At 42.8% G+C, this 14,892-nt stretch overlaps 1 protein-coding gene across 15 annotated transcripts in view; it reads right to left on the bottom strand.

Moving 5' to 3' along the window:
* Positions 1-14,892, bottom strand: part of PPHLN1 (periphilin 1) — a 242,632-nt gene that overhangs the window by 34,078 nt on the left and 193,662 nt on the right. For all 15 annotated transcript variants that reach the window (XM_033958547.1, XM_033958551.1, XM_033958548.1 and 12 more), the window contains one exon: positions 1,131-1,259. In XM_033958547.1, coding sequence (XP_033814438.1) covers positions 1,131-1,259 — 129 coding nt within the window. The remainder of the gene's footprint in view (positions 1-1,130; positions 1,260-14,892) is intronic.

The raw sequence follows: 14,892 nt of genomic DNA, 5'->3' as shown, positions 1-14,892 counted from the left end.
TAGAAAGACGAGCAAAACACTCGAGCAAACTAACTCGCAAACCAAGAATTGACTCGATTTGCGAGCCCCCACCCAACCCGACCCCTGGAACTGGCAATATTGCTCCCCCCAGAGACCACCGGTGTTGCTCCCTCCCTTCGCAATCGCCTACTCCCCCCCCCCCCACTGACCGTCCCTGTCCTTACCTGTGCGCCGCCGGTGTTAGAAAGAAGCCTGCTGCCAGTTTTCTGTTGGGCTGCTGCTGGACCTTGAGCATCTGCGCATGCTCAAGGCCTTCTGGATCTCACCCTCTCCGAGATTCTCATGAGACTCGAGATCGAGGTCAGTGAGGAGGGAGGAGGCAATAGTAGCGCCTGTGGCCTCGGGGGGAGCATGGGAGTTGGGGTGAGTCTGGCAGGAGTGGGCCAGCACCTGAGAGTCCTGGCAGGGGGGGAGGGGGGGGGAGTAGTGGTATCCAGGGGGGCAGCGTCCAGGAGCGGCTACGCATATGAACGGCAGGGCCAATGGTGCCCATCCAGGTGCGGCGGCGGTTTGATTATAGCCAGCACCCTGGAGCCGGGGTGCACCATCACCACCCGCATACCCGCAGTGACATGAGCTACGTGAGAGGCAGCGAACAGCAGCAGAGGCCTCCCCAAGAGAACTGGAGGAGCCGTGTGGATAGGTCCGTGGCAGAGGCAGCAGTGGAGGCGATGCTAATGGTAATTAAGTTTTTGGGATGTGGAACAAATTGTCAGAATTTACATTAATTCTTATGGGGAAAGTTGCTTTGATATACGAGTGCTTTGGATTACGAGCATGCTTCTGGAACGAAGTATGCTCGTAAACCAAGGTTCCACTGTATTTTACTTTACTGTGACCTTTGGAATCTTAGTCAAGCTCTTGATGGAGCCTTCCAGTCAGTTATAGGTAAATAGCTGCAAACTCGGAGGGGGGGGGGTAGCAAAAGACCTCAGCAATAATTGAAAACATTAAAAAAAATGCAGAATCCAATAAAAGGCATTAAGAGCACATAAGAAAAATGTGATCCTGTAATCTTACAAATAAGAAATGGATTGCATTCCAAATGTAATACTACATTGTATATACAATAACCCATAACTTTCAATGCAAAATCATTGCTATCTCACCTCTTCAATCTCTTTAGTTTTTGAAGCTATTGTTTTAGAGCGGCTGTCAAGTCGGCTGGTCTCAAATAGCTCGTATTTTGCCTCATGTTCTTCAGGTTGGTCTCCATACAATGTTGCAGAGGAGCCAGGCTTTCAAATTAAAAAAAATAGGTTTACAATACTTTCTAAAACTAATCAAGCATTGCTTATCACAATGGTTCTTAATTCTGCTGACTGCAATTATTTAATTTCACCCTTTAAGAAACATTATTTGACTTAAGACCATTGGCAATTCTGTTCCTTGTTCAGCTGCATATGATCTCAAGTCCTGATTAGAACTGGAAAAGCCAAATTGATATACTAATATACCCCCCTTTTACAACTGTTCTATCTTTGCTTCAAACCATATATGCTTAGTCAAAATCTTTATAAAAATATGCACAGGCTTTTTAGGATTTTACCATTCATTTCATCTTTTTAAAAGAAACACGACCAATCCATGATATTCTCATATCTGTGAGAAAAATCAGAGCTCAAGTTAGACAATAACTTTTATTAAAATTGTGTATGAAATCTTCTGTACTGCCTCCCATGGCCACAGCCTGTCTGAAGTTGTTTGCAATAAAACAGATCAAACACCCATGTTATAAACATTGTTTTCCATGCTCTAAACAATCTATTTTTCGCTCCATAAGAAGCACCTGACTATAAGACACACCCTAGATTTAGAGGAGGAAAACAAGAAAAAAAATATTCTGAGACAAATAGTGTACTGATATATTTAACACAATATACCAGGCTCAGCCCCCAGCCCCCCTCACTCTTTGCCAGGCTTTGTACCCAACCCCCGCACTCCTTGTCAGGCTCTGCACCATTCCCCCTCCCTGCAAGGCTCTGTAAGTTTCACACTGTAGGTTTCAAAGTAACAGATTACTACTTTCACTTTGAAAATTATCCCAGGAAATCTAGCCACTAATTTATGCACACACATTTTCTGTAAATATGTATTTAATTTTGAAAATTCAAAAGTACACTTAGATGGGGCAATTCTATAAGATATTTTCTCTGAAGGAAATTTCTATAGACTAAAAAAAAAAAAGAGTAAACAGATTTATTATATAGTCTAATAAAGCTTTCTGTTTTTATTTTGTATTAACCTCCCCCCCCCCCCCCCCCCCCCCCCCCCCCCCGGAGAGCCAATAAGACTCCACAACAAAGTTTAAAGTTACTGAACATTTTTATCAGCAAGTGTTTTCTCTCTGGAGCACTGTTTGTTTTCAAAGGGAGGTGCTAGGACCGAGAGGGAACTGTGTTTTAATGCTGATGCGACAGCCGCTATGGATGGCGGTTCCCGCACCAGCACTCTCAGGCTGCAGTGCTGAAGAAAACTTTTAGCAATCGATGCCGCTTGCTTCCTCCCCCCCAGGGTCTGGTTTCAGCAACGCAAGGGGAGAGAAGCCCCTGAAGTCACACGACAATAACAAACCGAGTGGCCACCGCAAAAAATTTGATATATATTACATTACATTAGCGATTTCTATTCCGCCATTACCTTGCGGTTCAAAGCGGATTGCATAAGAATTATTATGATATTAAGAAAAACTTTAGGAATAGTCTGAACATTTTCTAATTTGCTAAGGAGTAGATAGTGTTTCAGGCGAAGCTTGGGACATGTCTGGTTGTGTTATATTGGTTTTATGTATTTTTTGAAGAGTAGGGTTTTTGTTTCTTTTTTGAAAGTTTTGTAGTATATGGTCGACTCGAGATCAGCAGATTGGTGATTTGTCTGTCCAGTTTCGCTGCTCTGGTTGTTAGTAGGTTGTCATACATTTTTCTTTGTTTGACATTTTTGGTTGGCGGTGTGTGAATAGTGTGTGGGTTCTCCTGTGTCTGGTTGAGGTGGATTGAATTAGTTGATTGTTCCAGTAGGTTGGGCTGTCTCCGTTTATAGCTTTAAATAGTAGGCAGTGGAATTTGAAGTGTACTCTGGTTTGTATTGGGAGCCAGTGTGAATCGTGGTAAGTCTCTGTAATGTGGTCGTATTTTTTCAGTGAACAGATAAGTCTTAGGGCTGTGTTTTGTATTGTTTGTAGTTGTTTTATCATGGTTGCTGGGCAGGAGAGATATAGTATATTGCAGTAATCTATTAGGCCTAAGAATAGTGATTGTACCACGAGTTGGAATTGTTTTTTGTCGAAGAATTTTCGGACTTGTCTTAGGTTTCTCATAATAGTGAATGATGTTTTTATTATTTTGTTGATTTGTGGTTGAATGGTACAGCCTCTATCTATCAGCACTCCAAGGAGTTTTAGCGTGGGTTGAATGGGGTATGAGATCGAGTTTATTACTATGTTTTCTAAGGTTGTGGTTTTTCTGTTTTCTAGGAGGACGAAGTTTGTTTTGTCAGGGTTAAGCTTTAGGTTGTGTTCTTTCATCTATGTTGCTACTGTTTCAAGTGTTCTGTGTATCATGCCTACCATGGATCGCGCTGGTTGTTCAAAAGGGAGGAGAATGGAGATGTCATCTGCATAGCCATAGGAGGTTAGGCCTAGCTTGTCCAGGTAGGAGCCGAGGGAGGCAATGTTGAAGAGTGTGGAAGACAGGGGTGATCCTTGGGGTACTCCGCAGGGGTTAGATCATGGTTCTGATTTTTCTTTGTTCGTTTTAACTCTGTAAATTCTGGATTGTAGGATAGTACCTTGTCTGCGATTCCTATTGAGTCTAATGTTTGTAAAAGGATGTCATGATCTAACAGATCAAAGGCTGCGGAGAGATCTAGTTGTATGATCAGCATTTTTTTTGCCTGTGCTGAGGTGTTGTCTAGCTGTGTTCATGAGTGTGCCTAGTAGAGTCTCAGTGCTGTGATTGGTTCTGTGTGGGGTGGAGTAAATTGTGGTTTTCTAGGTATAAGGTTAGGGCTTTAGCTACGAGGCCTTCCATTAGCTTGTGTAGAGTGGGATTGAGGCTATGGGTCTGTAGTTGGATGGTTGGTCTGTTGCTCTTTTGGGGTCTTTTAGGATCGGAGTTATGATGATTTTGCTGAGGTCTTGTGGGAAAAAGCCATCTGTGAGTGAGGTTTATGTCCACTGTAGGAGCATGGTGCGAAATAGTATACTGGAGGTTTTCAATAGGTATGTGGGGCAGTGGTTAAGGTCACAGGTTGTGTGGATGTATTTATTATACAGTTTGTTGAGGTCTGCTGCAACCGATTTTTTCTCTGTGTAGGGAGTTGCGATCTCTTCTAGGTGTGTAGATGTTCCATTGAACGTGTCTCTGACAGTTGCAATCTTATTTTTGAAGAATGCGACTAAGAGGGTGGCTGGGGGAGTGGGGGAGTTGTTATTGGTCAGATATGGTGTGGTGTCTGTGAGTTCTTTTAATAACTGGAATAGTTTTTTTTGTGTCTTGGGATCCTTCTCCTATTTGCTTTGTGTAGTATGTTTTTCTTTTTTCTTTCAGTTTTTGTTTGCATTTTTGTTTCAGTATTCTACATGCTGTTTTTGTGGAATCTTGGCTATTTTTTCTCCATTTTCTTTCTAGCTGTCTGCATTGCCTTTTGAATAGGAATAGTTTGTTGTCAAACCATTTGTCTGATTTTCTATGGATTCTGGTTTTGGTTTGTTCTGGGGCTAGCTCATCTAGGGTTGTTCTACTTAGACGGCTCCATTGTGAGATGAAGTCTTTGGGATTGTAGTCTTGGATTATGGTATCTGTTTTTGTCCAGAATTTGGTGGGTTTGATGTATTTACGTGAGTTGTAAGTTATTTTTTGAGTAATTGGTTTGATTTTGGTTTTGGTCCAGTTGATTTTGAAGGAGTAAGTATAGTGATCTGACCAGAGGGAACGGTACATATAAGAACATAAGAAACGCCTTCACTGGATCAGACACTAGATCCATCTAGTCCAGCGACCCGCACACGCGGAGGCCAAGCTAGGTGCTCCCTGCTTTCCTTTTGATGTGTGGATTTCTAGTTGTATGGGCTGATGGGACATGTAGGCTGCAATGTCGAGTTGGTGTCCTTTTTCATATGTAGCTTGAAGGTCTAGTTCATGTATGTTAAGGCCTCAAGGTATGACAGTAAGTTTTCTACTTGTTTGTGGGATTGGTTTTCAAGATGGAGGTTGAGGTCTCAATTAAGTTGTAGATTGTCATTAGTTTCGGAATATAAAATCTTCAAATTTTGGTTTAGCTGTGTTCCTGTTTCCCACAGTAATGTAATGTAGCAGAACATACATGTTAGTGTTCCTTTGAGTGATGTGCTTGAAAGTTGACATGCTAGTAAATCCATGTATGGAGTGGCTGTTTTGTCTTGTATTTTTAGGTCTATGTGTTTCTAGCTATGATGGCAATTCCTCCTCCTCTTTTGTTTGCTCTGCATACCACTGTTATCTTGCATCCTTTTGGGCAGACTTCCGTTATTCTGGGGTCTGTGAGGAAAAGGCAATCTAGATTTTTATTTTTTATCCAGTTTTTTATGTTTTCTTTCTTGGGACCTAAGGCTCTGATGTTCACGTATGCACATTGGAGAGTGGTGTCCTCTATTGGTGCGTTGTTAGTTGTTTTCGGGTAGATGAGTGATCTTTGTTGAGGTTGTGTTTTGGTAGTGTAAGGGTTTGTCGGTCTTCTTCTTGTTGTTTGTGTGGTGGGTTGGTAAGTGTAGGTTTGATAGTTTGTGGTTCTGTTTGTAGTGAGTCATCTGGTTGGGTGGGTAATTCCCTTAGAGTTTGATATGGTTGGTATTGGGGAGATATTGTTTGCTTTTGCCTTCCAGTTGGTTAGGAGCAGGGCAATCAGTAGGATAGCTTGTGGGTATTTTTGTGTTATAGTTTTCAATCTAGTGTTAGGAGTGGCAGGTATTGTAGTTGTGGGGATTCACCAACATTTCCACTCACTTTTGGGTGGGAAAAAAGTGCATCTTATGGAGCGAAAAATACGGTAATCTAATTTAATGTTGGTATTTGTAACTCACTTGATTCCCAAAAGAGTCCAAAGAGTCTCTATATATAAAACCCTAAGTGCGCATGCGCTGTTGAAAGATCGTGATTCCTGGTGGCGTGAGGTGTGCTTCTGTGCCAGTCCTCACGGCGCCTGCGCTAGCTGGAGGTGCGTGAGTGTGCAGAACACACCAGCGACTCCTCCCTCCCGCTGCCGCTCCTCTTCAAAGTGGCCTGCTGAGGTTCGCCAGCTGCTGTAGCGAATCTCGCAGGCACTCTCCACCTTCCCGACATGATGCTGAAGGAGCCGGGGTTGCCGCTGCCACCACACTCATGCGTCTTCCTGCAGCCCCGCCCACCGCCATTAAGCAGGAGAACCTGGTCGACGGCGAGCAGTACCAGGGCACGGGGGGCTCGGCAGTAACAGCAACCACAGCCTGATGCACGATCTGGGCCGAGAGGACCAGCTCCATTTGGAAGGATGGAGGGAGGGTAAGAATGGAAGGGGGGGTGGAAACGGAAGGGGGCCACGGAGTAGGCAGGCATTGCACAACAGGGGATCAGAGGGAGAGGGAAAGGGGGCTGCTTTGGGGGGAGGGGGGCAGACAGCAATCATCAGGGGGGAACAGAAGGGGGGCCACGGAGCACGCAGGCATGGCAGAACAGGGGACCAGGGGAGAGGGAAAGGGGGCTGCTTTGGGGGGAGGGGTGTGCTGGGGCAGACAGCAATCATCAGGGGGGGGAACAGAAGAGGGCCATGGAGCACGCAGGAATGGCACAACAAGGGGAGAGGGAAAGGGGACTGCTGGGAGGGAGGGGTGTGCTGGGGGTACAAAACAATCATGCTTTGCTCTAGGAGGGGGGGAGACAGAAGGGGTCACGGAGAGACAGGCAGGCATGGCGCAACAGAGAAATACAGGTAGGCAGGGGGCCAGGGAGAGACACAGACAGAACGAATGACAGACAGACAGCGTCCAAGGAGTGAGCGACAAAGAAAAAATCCCAGACAGACAGACATCTGCTCTAGCACCCGTTAATGTAACAGGCTTAAAGACCAGTAGATGTATAAAACAATATGGGACTGCTGTTATGCTATATATAGCTTATTTTGCTTTGTAGTGTTTTTTGCTGGAGACATAATAAAAATTATCTTTGGAAAAACAATATGGGCTCCTTTTACCAAGGTGTACTAATAATTAGTGTGCGCTAAATGCTAAGCCACCCATAGAATAAAATGGGCTTCTGAGCATTTACCAAATGCCAATCATTAGTGCACATTAGTAAAAGGAGCCCCGTGACAATAACAAATCAATATGGACAGAGTTTATAATTAAAGTTCCAACCTTAACCATTAATCAGGTATTTACTAAACAAATACAGTAGGTTTCAAGCCTTTTTGAAAAGACAAATAAGAAGGATGTTGTTTTATATCTATTGGCAGACTAATCCAAAAATAAATTGCTTAATATGTAAAAGAATTCTCTAATAGCATTTTAAAATGTATTCCTCTAAAAGAAGGACAAATTAATTCCAGTCAATTAGAGATTTGATTAGGATCTCAATTAAAATTTTGTTTGAACTAGTTGAACAACAAGAACGGGAGTTAGTCCATGGAAACCAAAGGAGTTTTTATAATAATGGTGTCACATGATCAGCATTACTTTGTTTAAAAATTAGATGGGTTGCTCAGAAACAAGATGGCGTCTTGGTAGTAGGACGCAGTGACTGCAGCTCCTGCTCAATATTCGAATTTCTCCTAATAGCTCTGCAGAGCTTATTACAATGCGTAAAAGAAGAGGTAGATCGACGGTGGCCTGACCGCTAGAACCTACCTTTCCACGACAGGGAGCGATCACCAGCTTCTTTTCGTCTTTGCCTCGGGGTGTTCCTGCAGAGCCAGATGCGAGGGAAGCATTGGCATTAGGGAGCGAAATCTCGCTCAGTCCCACGGGACCAGCACCTCCTTTGCAGCTGGGTGAAAGGGGAATGCTATCTGCAACGCAGACAACGAAAGCAATGATGTCTACGGGGCTATCGGGCTTGCGGACTCCTCAGGACTCTACAGCCAGATTATCCACACCGAAAGAGGCCATAGGAATTTCAGCAGTGCAAGGGGAATTACCAACTCTTCAACCTGCTGAAATTACTTTGGAATCAATTTGGACTGCACTGGACTCCCTCCACAAGGTATGTCTGGGAATCTCACCACTTGTGCAAAATCAAAATGTGAAAATGCAAAGGTTTGAAGAGGATTTAAAAGTCCAAGGGGACAAAGTTAAATCCTTAGAACAATCTTTTCAAGGAGTTCAGTCTTCTTGTACTTCAATTATCCAGGACAAATTGGTGCTTTTGAGGAAAATCGAAAATATGAAGAATTATACCAAACAGTTGAATTTAAGAATTCTGAATTTCCCAGAAACACTTACAATGTCCACAAAAGAGTTGATTTATAAATTTTTGAAAGAAGTCTTTAAATACCCTGAAGATGGGCTTCCTCCTCTACATAAATTATACTTTATACCTGCTTCTGTTAAAAAAAACTTCCTCTTCAGAAGTTGTTCAATCTAATGTTGATTTGTTAAGTCCTATGAACTTATCTAGAATTCTGGAGACTTCAGAAGAAGAAATTGTAGTTTGAACAATGCTTCTAGTGACATCTGTATTTCTAAGGAAGCGCTTCTTCGCTTATTTTTTAGGTTAAAAGAAGTCTCCGGTATGGATGGCAAGATTTCTATATTTTCAGATGTCTCTAGAATGACACAAACAAGAAGGAAAAGATTCCTAGAATTGAAAGAAAATGTTAAAACATTGAGGGCAAAATTTCAATTGCTTTATCCCTATAAATGTGTGATTTACTTGAATCAGATTACTTATGTTTTTAATGAATCCTCCCAGTTGAAGTTTTTCTTGGAAGGGAAGGGAAGGGAGTGGCAATGCAGAGTTCCAAATGATCCCAATTTACTGGTCTGATTTAAAAATGTAGACGAGCTACTAATTTCATTTCTGTTAATTTTCTAAATCTTTTTATTTTCCATTCCCAATGGTATGCGAATTGTTTCTCCCCACAAAAGTGGACTAGTCAAAAGTTTAATTCAGCAAAGTGCCTCAGTGCTGTAAACGATTTTCATTTAATACTGTTTAGCTCAATTCATTGTGGCTGCTTCATTGTTATACAACTCACTTCATTTAGTAAATGCTTATCAGCTCATTTCAATTATACTACTTCAGTATTGTAACTAATTTCCATATCATTTTCATTGCATTTCATCTTGTTTCATTTCATTTCATTTCAGTTCATTGATTTCATTTAAAGATTTCAGCTTTCAACTCATGAAATTTAGAAAAGACTTTAAGTATTTTAAACTTTAAGTATTTTAAGAACATAAGAATATAAGAATTGCCTCTGTCGGGTCAGACCGGAGGTCCATCGTGCCCGGCAGTCCGCTCACGCGGCAGCCCCTCAGGTCCAGGACCTGATAGTGCTCCTACCCTAAAACTCACATATGCTTTTCACTTATGTCCTGTAGAGTAACCTTCTATCTATAGAGTGGGCTCACTCTTATTTGCATAAATTACAGAATATTTTTTTTTTTTAAGTTCAAATCTATTTTATTAAGCAAGTACAACAGCAATAGAAAACAGGTTATACGATTTCACCCAACAACTGCGGAGGACTGGACTCTGATGTCCTCCACGATCAAAGCAACACCCCCAACTCACAGAAAGAAACCCCCACCCCCCCACCCGAGAAACATACAACTCACAAGCAGGGAACATCAATGGCAAATAGATGCACTGAATCAAAGGCGGAGTCTGTTCAGGATACGGCTACGACTCTCAGGGGACAAAATGCAAGTATTCCTGCTGCATTTAGGTACCTGCAGTTCTGGTATAATTGTGGGCATTTCAATGTTAGGCATACTGATACCTGCTGATCCTTGTATTCTGCATTCAAAAATAGATTTGTATTCTGCATTCAAAAATAGATTTGAACTTAAAAAAAAAATAAAAAAATTCTGTAATTTATGCAAATAAGAGTGAGCCCCACCTATGTCATGCCCATGCTCTGCCAATGCAAATACATGCTATGTATGTTAAGCGGGAATTTGCAGAATACTACTTAGGCAGGTAAATGCACACATACCTACAGATGCAGGGGTGTTTCCATGGGCGGGCCTAGACGTGCCTGACCCACCCAGTTTAGGCTCAGGCCCAACCTAAAATTTGAAAAAGTATTTTTTTCTTTTATATTGTAAATTGAGAAAACTTTTGTTTGTTCAATAAGTTTATTTTGTTGAAACTGTGATAAATGCATAAATAATTTTTTTTTTTAAATTTAGACGGGTTGCTGTGTTTTGCAGTAACTGAATCAGAATAATATAATAAACTGGCCTACATGGAAATATAACCAAATTGCTTTAAGTTGCTTGAGTCTAAAGTGGATATTTTAAAATAGATGATTGACAAAATGGATTCTACAATTAAACTTTAGTTGAATTTTCAACTGTCAACTTATTTTTTCCTGCAACAGAAGTTATCAAGGGACAGCAGGCAGATATTCCCACGTATTGGCAACATCATCCACATAACCTGGTACGGAAGGTGCAAAAGTGTATTGTCACTAAGTTTTTGAAGGTCTCAAAACTGCCCATACCGCACATGCGTCCATGGTTTTAAAGCGGGCCTGCACTGCGGGGAACGGCGGCAGAGAGGAGAGTCCGGCAAGCAGGGAGGAGAGATCGGGCACTGGCCTGACACACCAGCCCTGCTCGACACTGGCCCTCATCCTCATCCTGGCACGGCCCGTGCCACCTCCCTGGAGAAAAAAGCAGGAAGGATGTCAATTCCCTCCTGCCATCAGCATTTAAAAAAAAAAAAAAATGCTGTATGCAGCACATCGCAGCCCTCACAACACTCCCCCCCCCCCCGAACCGGCACGGCCCCCGCTCTCCCCCCCCCCCCCGCCGAATGGCACGGCCCACCCCCGGCAGTAAAAAGTTGGGAGCAGGAGGGGTTCTCAGTCCCTCCTGCTCATAGGCCTGCCAACCCCCCGGCCCACCCCTGGTCGGCCCAAGTGGTCGGGCCAGGCCCACCCATCCTAGTACCTTTGAAATTGTTGGGAGCAGGAGGGGTGCCCAGTCCCTCCTGCTCCTTCCGATAAGGAGCTCCATCTTTGGGAGCAGGAGGGGTGCCCAGACCCTCCTGCTCCTACGATGATCTTCGGGAGCAGGAGTAAAGTCTTCCTGCTCCTGCTCCCCGGGGCCGCCGCTGTGCAATAGCGGCCTTAGGCTCCGCCCCAGCACATCATCTAATGCACGGGGTGGGGCCTAAGGCCCTGATTGGCTCAGGCTCTTACCTTGGGAGGGGTCAGGGGCACCTGAGCCAATCAGTGACTTCCTTGGGGCTGAGCCATAGGAAGTCCCTGATTGGCTATTGCTTTGACCAATCAGGGACTTCCTTAGGCTCAGCCCTAAGGAAGTCCCTGATTGGCTCAGGCACCCCAGTCCTCTCCCAAGGTGGGAGCCTGAGCCAATCAGTGCCTTAGGCTTCTCCTCGTGCATCACATGATGCAACGGGGCAGGACCTAAGGCATCAGAATCATTGCAGGAGTCATTGGAGCAGGAGGGGTTGAGCATTATAAATTCATGATTAAATTGTCCTTAGGTTCCAACTACTGGAGTTGCAGTTGAAGCTAACTCCAGCCCATCCAATCATCTCATCGTTTGTGGATACACACTGTAAAGTCTGCCCAGCAACATCTCCATGTTCCAAGTTACTGGAGTTCCCATCAGTGTCCTCTCTATGCCATCATATATCGAACTGCAATATACAGGACACAGACCGTGCAAGTCTGCCCAGTATTGGCTTTAGTTCTTAAATAGAGATCTGTGTTTATCCCATGCTTTTTTGAATTCTGTCACCATTTTCCTTTCCACCAACTCCCTCAGGAGGGCATTCCAGGCATCCACCACCCACTCTGTGGAAAATAAATTCCTATTATTACTCCTAAGTCCACCTCCCAACAACCTCAATTTATGCCCTCTAGTTTTACCATTTTCCCTTCCCTGGAAAAGATTTGGCTCTACATTAATAACTTTTAAGCATTTAAAATATCTGTGTCATATCTCCCCTGTCCCTCCTTTCCTCCAGAGTACACATATTGAGGTCTTCCAGTTTCTTTTCATATTTTAGGCACAGACCCGCTACCATTTTTGTTGCCTTCCTCTGGACTGCTTCAAGCCTCCTTATATCCTTTACTAGATACAGCCTCCAAAACTGAACACAGTATTCCAAGTGTGGCCTCACCAATGACCTGTACAGGGGCATCGACACCTTCCTTTTTCTGCTAGTTACTCCTCTTTCTATACAGCCTTCTGGCTACATCCGCTGCCTTATTACACTGTTTCGTTGCTTTCATATCCTCCGACACTATCATTCCAAGGTCCCTCTCCCTTTCCATCCACATTAGTCACTCACCTCCCAGCACATACTGCTTCCTCAAAATTTCTACTCTCCAATTGCATCACTTTTGCACTTCTTTGCATTGAATTTTAGTTGCCAAATGTTCTTCTAACTTTTGCAGATCCATCATGTTTTCCACTCTCTCCAGGGTATCAACTCTGTTACAGATATTGGCATCATACACAAAAAGGCAAACCTTATCTTCTAACCCTTTGGCAATGTCGCTTACAAACATATTGAACAGAATTGGCCCAAGCACTGATCCTTGAGGCAGTCCACTACTCAACTTTCCCTCTTACAAGCGAACTTCTATTAATCACCACCCTCTGGCATTTGTCCGTCAACCAGTTTCTAATCCAGTTCACCACTTTGGGCCCTAACTTCAGCTCGTCAAGGGTATTCAAGAGCCTTCTATGAAGAACCGTGTCAAAGGCTTTGCTGAAATCTAACTAAATTACATTTAACACACATCCTTGATCCATTTCTCTGGTGGCCCAGTCAAAGAATTCAATCTGACCTGTTTAGCATAATTTACCTTTAGTAAAGCCATGTTGCCTCAAATCTAGTAATCCATTAGATTCTAAGAAATTCACTATCCTTTCCTTCAACAACACTTCAATTATTTTCTCAATAACCGAAGTGAGGTTTACTGGCCTCTTGTTTCCCACTTTATCTCTGCAACCACTTTTGTGAAGAGGGACCACATCTGCTCTTCTCTAGTACCACAGAACCTCTTCCATCTCTAAAGATTTATTGAATAAATCTTTAAAAGGACCCATCAGAACCTCTCTGAGCTTCCTCAATATCTTGGGATGGATCCCATCCGGTCTCATAATTTTGTCCACCTTCAATTTTTGAAGTTGTTCATAAACATTTTTTTCCTGTGAACAGCGGGTATCCACTCTGTTCTCATGTGTAACTTTGTCATCCAATTACAATCCTTCTCTAGGATTTTCTTCCATGAACACAGAAGTATTTGTTTAGCACTTTTGCTTTTTCCTCATCACTCTCCACATAGCGGTTCATAGCTTCTTTGTCTCGCAATTCCATTTTTTGTCTGTCTCCTTTCACTAATATACCTGAAAAATTTTTTGTATCCTTTGTTTTATATTCCTAGCCATTTTCTCTGCCGCTTATGCTTTTGCCAGACAAATCTCTCTCTTGGCTTCTTTTAGTTTCATCTGGCATTCCTTTCTGTACTCCTCTTCTTGAGGTTTTTTTTTTAATATTTCACAAAACACCAACTCTTTTGCCTTTATTTTCTCAGCCACCAGTTTGGAGAACCACATTGGTTTTCTTTTTCTCTTGTTTTTATTTTCCTCACATAAAGGTCAGTAGCCATTTTTATTGCTCCTTTCAGCTTGGAACTATAAACACAATGTAACCTCCAGCTTTAAACGCTGAGTGTAATTGCCATTTTTAAAGTAGGAAAAGAGGCCACAGAAGCTATGAAGAGTATACCTCTTCTGTGGCTATGAAAGGAAGAGCTGTACAAACTAGCTCCCCTACAAACTTCCATCACTGGCCAAAAAAACCTCCTTTTATCACTGTCACGTAGCTTGTAAAGAACAAAACTATAATAAGAGAAAAATGCTTATCTGGACAATGTCTCGCAGATCTTCAGTGAAATAGAAAATACAGTTTTCTTAATTCAAGTGAACCTTGCCATTGCCAGAAATTCACCTTGGACCACTGTTTTTCCACTTCTCTTATGTTCTCACATCCTATCAACTCTTTCTTCAGATACTCCCCCATGCTACTTAAGTCTGCATGTTTGAAATCTAAGACTTTCGAGTTTTGTGTGGCTGCCTTTCACTTTAGCTGTTGTATCAACCCAAACTGTTTGACGATCGCTACTTCCCAGTTGAACATTAGAGCACTGTCACCATTTGTGAGCATCAGATCCAGTATTGTTTTTTCCCTACTGGGTTCCGTCACTATTTGTCTGAGCATAGCCCCTTGAAAGGCATCCACAATCTCTCTACTTCTTTCCTATTCCACAGATGGAACTTTCCATTTTGCATCCGGCAGGTTGAAATCACCCAGCAATAGCACATTCCCTTTTCTTTCCCAACTTTTGGATATCTGCAACCAGATCTTTATCAATTTGCTGTGATTGCATCGGAGATCTGTAGACAACACTCACACAGATAGAAGGTCCATCTTCTCTTTTCTAATCGATCCATATCACTTCTTCCTTTCCCCAGGCTCCCTACATTTCAGTCGCATTGATATTGTTCTTCACATAGAGAGCTACTCTTCTGCCTTTTTGATCATCTCTGTTTGAGAGGTAATGGTGTTGGATCTGCTGGGAGACAGTGATCATAACATGATCAAATCTGAGCTGATTTATCTGAAGTGAAGTCACTAAGGAAATCTACTGTAG

The sequence above is a fragment of the Geotrypetes seraphini genome, chromosome 9 (genome assembly GCF_902459505.1).
Source record: "Geotrypetes seraphini chromosome 9, aGeoSer1.1, whole genome shotgun sequence".
Taxonomy (NCBI): Eukaryota; Metazoa; Chordata; class Amphibia; order Gymnophiona; family Dermophiidae; genus Geotrypetes; species Geotrypetes seraphini.
The sequence above is the reverse complement of the archived record's forward strand: the minus strand, read 5'-3'. Positions and strand labels throughout refer to the sequence as shown.